This window comes from Lipotes vexillifer, unplaced genomic scaffold (genome assembly GCF_000442215.2).
Source record: "Lipotes vexillifer unplaced genomic scaffold, Lipotes_vexillifer_v1.1 scaffold853, whole genome shotgun sequence".
Lineage (NCBI taxonomy): Eukaryota > Metazoa > Chordata > Mammalia > Artiodactyla > Lipotidae > Lipotes > Lipotes vexillifer.
Genome location: NW_006792734.1, coordinates 1033843 through 1041753, shown reverse-complemented (window position 1 = coordinate 1041753; position 7911 = coordinate 1033843). Strand labels below are relative to the sequence as shown.

Here is a 7911-nt window from a genome sequence, read left to right as displayed (position 1 = left end):
AATGACTATTGTTATTCATTGCTGGTACAATAAAGCATTTCACTTCCTCCCCCAAACCGTGGAATCTGTCACCCTGGGTTAAAGTTTCCTAGGAGAGCAGTGAGCTGCCTGCCACTGGATGCCCTGTGCCCAGTACAGCACCTGGCACAAAGCAGAGACTCAAATAATAAAGGGGGCAGAGGGAGAGGGAGCAGATGCTATTAAGCACAGAGCTCCCAGGTGCACCTCCGAATGTGGGAACACCTAGGGCACTTGTAATTATCCTCAGTATTGCTCCTCCATTCCCATCAAATGCCCTGAAATCACACTGTGCCTTCTGCCAGTTTCTTCCACTGGAGCAAGTCCATCAATCCTGCCAGTATGCAGGGATGTTTATGGTGCCCTTCATTTATTTTTTTATTTTTTGGCCGCACCTTGCAGCATGTGGGATCTTAGTTCCCCGACCAGGGATCGAACTTGCACCCCCTGCAGTGGAAGCATGGAGTCTTAACCACTGGACCACCAGGGAAGGCCTGTGGTGCCCTTCACAATGTCACAGACCTCTCACCAATCCCTAGTGGCCTGCTGTTCTTTACTTGTTTCCTTGAAGGTGCTCTTGAGAATCCACAAATTGTGTGTTTTCCCATCCAGCACCATATTCTTTCCTTGTCTCTTTATTTATTTTATTTATTTATTTTTGGCTGCGTTGGGTCTTAGTTGCTGTGCACGGGCTTTCTCTAGTTGTGGTGAACGGGGGCTACTCTGCGTTGTGGTGCACGGGCTTCTCATCGCGGTGGCTTCTCTTGTTGCGGAGCACAGGATCTAGGCGCACGGGCTTCAGTAGTTGTGGCACACAGGCTCAGTAGTTGTGGCTCACGGGCTCTAGAGCGCAGGCTCAGTAGTTGTGGCGCACAGGCTTAGTTGCTCCGCGGCATGTGGGATCTTCCCGGACCAGGGATCAAACCCGTGTCCCCTGCATTGGCAGGTGGATTCTCAACCACTGGGCCACCAGGGAAGCCCCCTTTCCTTGTCTCTTAAGGCATGTCCTGCACTACTTTGCACACCTTCAGTCAGACATTATGAGCCAAAACCTTTGTCTAGAACACAGCATGAGTAGGAGAGAGAGAGAGGCCCCAGCAGAGTAAATACCCCAGTAATGGAACAGAGGTGGCTCAGCAGAGCACTTGCTGGCTGAGAACAGGCCCAGCCAGGAAGTGACCAGGACAGAAGCATGCTCGGTGCAGTCCCTCCTGCAGCCTGAGAGCGGAGTTTAGCAGCAGAACTTCCTCCTGAAACCCAGGTGGCTACAGCTGAAGCTGAGAAGAGCAATCAGCCCACTGCTATTTCTGAAGGCGCTCAGTGTGGTTACTCAGCGAGCTGTAATTAAGCTTATCTATAATTTGATAAGTGGGAGCAGCCTCACATTTTATAGAGTAATTAAGTCTCACTGAGAGAGCAGCGCAGGAGTTTCTGGGCCCCAGCATCCCTGGAGGTTGGTCCCTATTCACACTCTCTCCCCTCTAACGCGTGCCCATGGATGCTGAGGCCAGGATCGTCCTCAGCCACAGCCCTGGAAATACCTACTGGCCCTGCTCTCTCCACCTCAGGCCCTCCAACAGAGCCCAGGCCACTGCAGATCCAAACACAATGGACACACCTGCAGTGAGATGCAGGAAAGGCTCAGCCTCCCTTTCCCCGTTATTCTCTGCAAAACTGTGGGCTGGAAGAAATTTGAGTTTAATGCTTCCCACCCATCACTCCTTCACAGGCTACATGGTCAGCCTCTGACTGACTGGTCCAGCCCAGCTCCAGGGCCCTGATGGAGAGACTGAGGCAGACTTGGGGTAAAGGAAGGGGCCCTAGGGATGGAGGCCAGGCCTGGATTTCTGTCTTGGCTCTCCCACTTTCTGGCTCTGTGATCTTGGGCAAATGACTCCACTTCCCTGAGGCTCAGTTTCCTTATCTGTCAAGTGGGAACAGTAGCCCTGCCTAACTCATAAGCCATTTATGAGGATCAGATGGGAGATGATTTTGGAGCACACTTACTTGTGAGGGGGCACGTGTGTGTAAGAAATTGTCAGCATCTCTACAATTGTATTATACCCTATCTCAAAGTTCTTGTTGCTTGAGGGGACTTAGGTGACCATTCAGCCTGATGTGTGTCATCAAGAATGAGAGATGGGATAATCACAGCTGAAACCTTCTGTTCAGACAGGGAGGAGTATGGAAACCTTGTCAAATGAGGGACCTTGGCTCCTGAACCTGACTTGGCCATTTCCAACCTAGTGTTCTGTGCAGTTCTGGGTCATAGCCAAGTGTCAAAGGACTTAAGTCAGAGATGATAGATTTCAGCTCAGTCTTTGGGTAAATTTTCCCTAACCAAGGAAATGCCATCTTAGGAAGTAAGGAGATCCTTGTCACTGGAGGGCTTCAAAGCCTGGCCAGCTGCCTGGAGGTTGGGAGTCATGCTTGATGATGGCTGAGTCCCTTTTCCTTCTCTGAGGTTCCAGGAGTCCTGGCAGCCCTCCCAGCCCTAATCCCAGGCCCTGGGCCCTGGGCCCTGACCAGTATGTGCTCACCCTATACCTCTGAAGCCACAAACCTCACAAACCACCTTCCCTGGTGCCTACACACACCAGGACGGCCTTAGATGTTCTGGGTTTGCTTGTTTTCTTGTTTGTTCTATATCGGAGCACTGGGTCCCCAGAGCCCTCCTTGTTCCACCTCCGTATCTGAGGATTCTCAAGTCTTGTGCTCAGATGACCCTCGAGCTCTCTGAGGACAGCTCCAGAATCTGTTTCTGTCCAAGGTTTAGGTGTTGGTGTTCTTAGAGCATGCCCTCAGAAACGCCCAGGATGGGGCGGTGTGAGCCCAGGCCAGGCAGATTTCCTCCTGGAGGGTCGCTGATGGGCTCCTCCAGCACATCTCCTCCCAGGGAGCAGGGCCCAGAGCCTGGGGGAGGGAAGAAGGAGATGGCTTATGGGGCAGCGCTCCGTGGTTGTACTATGCGTATGCCTACGGATCTTTCTCACTGTTACATAATTGAGGTATTTTTTCCCCTCCTTATTTTAGATCCGGGTGCCATCTGCCCTGCTTTGCATGCATCACTAGCTCCGGGCTGGAGGTTAGATCTGACATGGCCACCCGGTTCTATCCCTCTCTTGGTGAGAGACTTGGGGTAGTTTGCTTCCTGTTGTGTAAAATGAGAAAATGACCCCACCCTGCCTAGCTCCCAAGGCTGCTGTGAGGATCAGAAGAGAGGAGGGGCAGAGCTGGCTGCAGACTGGGCCCAGCACTGCACAGGTGTGCCTGGTTGCTCCCTGGCAGCCCGGACCTGGTGCTACCTAAGCCAAGAGAGCCTCTGCTTGCTCATGTATGCACCTGCACCAGAAAGACTTGGTGCAGCTTGGCAGAGCCAGTTCCCGCTTGAAATACAGGAAATGAGCTGGCCCCACGAGTGGGGAGTCTGGCAGAGCCCACCGCCCCGGGCAGCGGAGGCACTCAGAGCAGCTCATGGCAGGGAGGGCCAGGCCGGCTTGTCACCTGCTTGCACAGCCCTTGGCCCCGGGTGGAATGTAAAGCACAGCACGTGTTCTGTAAAAAGGCGCCGTCAGGAGCATCTTGCAAAAAGCCCCTACCCAGCCTCCAGCCATCAAGGGAGGGGCAGTGCGGGCTGAAGGCACCCGTCCGTGGGTCCCCACAGACAGAGGTACCACTGGGCAAAGTCCCAGGTGCAAGCCGAGTCCAGCCCACACCCCCTGCCCTCAGTGCCAGGCTTTGTCTGCACGCTTCCCCTCCTCTTGCCTGAGGCCTCGATGGAGGCCTTGGAACCAGAGCCACTTACTCAAGATTACTCCATGGGGTGACAGAGTGGGATTGGGGTGTAGGACTCTCCCCCCCATCTCAGAGGCCTTGAGGAGGATCCAATGGTACAGTGAATGCCTGGTCCCTGGCCCAGGGCCCTGTGCAGGTGCCTGCTCACTAGTGCCCTGCCCTGCATAGCTGACCGATACCTGCTGCTTGGGAGATGGGGTTATACTCCAAGGGGCCCAGGCCCAGTGCTGCAGGCCTGAATAGATAACAGGAGATGGGTCCTCAGGCCTCACCGACTGAACGAATCCTTCCAAGGGGAGGGTGCTGGAGACAATGCTGCCACCCAAGGCGGTGGTGGTGGACACCATTAGTCCCCAGCAGCCCCAGACAGTGGGCGCAGGTGGCAGCCTCCCCTCCCCCCCACAGGCAGGGGCAGCTCTGCTGACAGTCAGTGAGGGTCTAGGTACCAGGCGACCCTGACCCATCCACCTGGTTCCCAGGGCTCCTGGGGCCACAGAGTGAGGTGATGGTGAACAGCATGACTCAGGAGACTTTCGTGCTGGCCCTGGATCTGCTCAGACCCACTGTGATGCTGGGTGAGTCACTTCCCCTCTCTGGGTCTCAGTTATGTCATTTATAAAATGGGAACAACCACCTCTATTCTGCCCACCTCAGCTGTCTCTCGTAAGGATCAAAACGAGACCTGCCCCCAAGGAGGCTCTCAGCTGCCAAAAGGTGAATAGTAATTGTGAGGTTTTCATTAGCATTGAGATGATCTGGAGGGAAGTTGCTCTGGGCTTTCCAATCACTGGGATAAAAATTAAAAATCAGGGCAGCCTGCAGGCCAGCCTAGCAGTCCTGACTTAACGCCTGATGGTCCCAGCAGACGCAGATGCGTCTTCTCCAGTGTTTGGTTTACTGCTGGTCCTGACCCAGAGCGTATGACCATCTCCCTTTCCTGCCAGTTCCCAGGCATCCATGCACACGAGTATCTTCAAGTTCTGCATACATTTTCCTTTAGTAAAATTAAGCATGGAAACTAAATCTCCCAAGATATAAAAGTGAGATTCTGAAAGGCAAGACTTGTGATTCAAAAATCTCTTCTTGTTATGTAAAGACAATGACCATCAAGTATCCCTCCCTGGGCTCTGGAGGGTTTCAGTCCCCCTGCCCACCCTGTCATCCACACAGGCCCTCTGGGCCTCACCGTGCAGATAGGGAGCTGGGCAGGGCATCCCTGCTTGATGACAGAGGGGATCAAGGCCCAAAAGGCAGGCTGAATTTTCTCGTTGTGAGACCCCCTCTTCTTTGGCACTGCCTGAGCCCCGTGGCTGGTTCCAGCTCTCCAGGTTCTGCTTTCTCCTGGCACCAGCCTCCACGATTAAGCCAGGCAGCTACTAGAAGAGAAGGAAGAGTTGTTTCTAAAGGGGCCTTGTATCTTTGTGCCTGGACCACTTCCAAGGTGGGGAATCACCAACCCTTTGAGACCTCAGGCTTGGGTGGGAGCTCCCAAATCAGGAGCTGAGGCCACTCCGGCTGCAAAGGAGATAGGGCACCCTCTAGCGGCAGGCCTGTCCCTTCCAGGGCGAGGCAGAAGGGCTGGTACTCAGGAACCTGTCCCAGGGTCTGCAGATACCTGGAGGAGGGTGTTGCCTGGTTTTGGTCCAAACATGCAGGCTCTGGGCAATTGCAGGGATACTAGCTTTCAAACCCAAACCCAAGGGCTTCCCTGGTGGCGCAGTGGTTAAGAATCTGCCTGCCAATGCAGGGGACACAGGTTCAAGCCCTGGTCCAGGAAGATCCCACATGGCACAGAGCAACTAAGCCCGTGCACCACAACTACTGGGCCTGTGCTCTAGAGCCCGCGACCCACAACTACTGAAGCCTGCACGCCTAAAGCCCGTGCTCCACAACAAGAGAAGCCACCACAATGAGAAGCCCGTGCACGGCAATGAACAGTAGCCCCCGCTCGCCACAACTAGAGAAAGCCTGCGACCAGCAACGAAGACCCAACGCAGCCAAAAATTAAAACAAGTAAAATAAATAAATTTATTTAAAAAAAACAAAAACCCAAAGCCAAGAAGTGATAACACAGACTCTGCTGATCAGTGACCTGGTTTAATTAAAAATAAGTCCATAGAAGGAAGGTGAGCCATCAGTGAAGGCCACCCTGAGCACCATAGAACAGGTGTGTGTGTGTGTATAAGCACCAGGTGAGACAGACAGGGAACCTGGACCCACCCCTGGGGGAGGAGAGGCCACAGTGCCCGTCCTATGTATCACGGCTCCTGCCAAGAATGTCCCATCAACAGGGGTCCCACCCCAGGCAAGACCAAGCGGACCCAAACCAGAAACGAATTACCTCTTAGCCAATGAGCACCTCCACACAAGTTTGTCCTAAGCTGGAGAAACCTCAAATGGAAATCTCCAGAATGTTGCCACCCCCTCCACTCAGCTCTGAATCACTGGCTGCAGGCTGCACACAGCAGCACCAAGGACATGCAAAGAGGTACATGGTGGGCACACGGTATACATGGCCCAGGTGAGGGTACAGAGCTCATCACAGGATCCTCAGATAACTGGATCCAGAGCAGCCCTGGAACATAAAATGTGAAATGTTTCTACAGCAGTGGCAGGAACACACGACTTGGACCTTTATATTTTATATAAAGCAATATAAGCAAAATTGATTTATAAGCAATAAAAGGGTAATTCATGTGTCCTCTTTGAGCCAAAAATTCTTCATGTACAAAAGAAAAAAAAAACTTCCTTTTACTCATGAGGCTGGTTTAAAGATCAAATGAGATAAATTTTCTTGATGTGGACCATTTCTTTAAAGTCTTTACTAAATTTATTACAACATTGCTTCTGCTTTATGTTTTGGATTTTTGGCCCCGATGCATGTGGGATCTTAGCTGACCAGGGATTGAACCTGCACCCCCTGAATTGGAAGGCGAAGTCTTAACCACTGGACCGCCAGGGGAGTCCTGAGATAAATTTTTTGAACTGATGCTTTGGCTTTAAAATATAAAGGATTTGGATTCTATTTTATAATAAATCTGTTTTTAATATAAAGATGTCTACCTAAAATCGTTGTATAAAATCAATTCCAGAAAGACAGATTCACCATGTTTGCCCTGAGGTTTGTGGGCCCTGCCCACCACTCTGCACCCCAGTTGAGAAGGCCCGAGCCATTCACTGGGCACACGAGTTGAGCTGGGCTGCCTGCTCTGGTTGACGCTCAGACTGGTAGTGGGTCCTCCTGGGACTGGGATAATCCACAAGTGGGTAATCAAGAGGTAATGACACAAGCCCCTCCCCCTCCCTTCCTCTTCCCTCCCCCCAGGGCTCCCCAACAGAGGCCAGTGAGAAACTCCTCGGTGTATGTAGATCCTGTCGGAGATCGCTCCGGGCAAGTGGGTCGTGATGCGCATTTGCACCCAACTGTAGTAGTCCATGGGGTGGTAGCGAGTGTAGGGGTTAGCCGGAGGTCAGGGTGTGGGTGACAGCGCTGATGACGAGGGACGTGTCCGTGGAGCTGCTGTTGCAGTAGGTTTCCATCTTCGCGACCCTCTCGTCAAAGTACTTCCAGCCGTAGTCCTTGCGCACCTCCTCAGGCAGCTCGTCCCACATCTTACTGGCGATGGCATGGATGCGCTCAGCGCCGTGGAGGCTGGTGGTGGCGATGAAGTTGCCGGGTTCCACCACGCCGACCTTCACTCCCAGTGGGTGCACCTCGTAGCGCAGGCAGTCGGAGAAAGCCTCCACCCCAAGCCTGGTGATGCAGTACGTGGGGCCGGCCGCGTGGGCCATGCGGCGCAGCATGCCGCTGATGTTGACCACGCAGCCTGCGGAGGAAGACGGCAAACTCCCGCTCACGGAACAATACCTGCAGAGCGTCTGGGGCCTGGCATGTTTCTGGAGGTCTGGCCAGAACCCGGCCTCCTGGCCCGACAGCTATTTTGCGGCCTGTCAGGCTGGGGCTCCGCCTTCTGAACCAGCCAGGGTCAGGGGGCACCCTCGTTTCTAATGAAGGCCAGCTCAGGCCCACACATCAGCGTCAGCATATCTGGTATTTCCTGGGTAGCTGGCTGTTCCCAGGCAGGACCGGGGAGGAGG

The 7911-nt window shown here is 53.5% G+C and overlaps 1 protein-coding gene across 1 annotated transcript in view; it reads right to left on the bottom strand.

The window, feature by feature from the left end:
- Positions 1-2806: 2806 nt before the first annotated feature.
- BDH1 (3-hydroxybutyrate dehydrogenase 1) overlaps positions 2807-7911 on the bottom strand; it is a 33918-nt gene continuing 28813 nt past the window's right edge. The window contains 4 exon segments of the mRNA XM_007465884.1: positions 2807-2931; positions 3993-4048; positions 7150-7277; positions 7279-7640. Coding sequence (XP_007465946.1) covers positions 2807-2931; positions 3993-4048; positions 7150-7277; positions 7279-7640 — 671 coding nt within the window.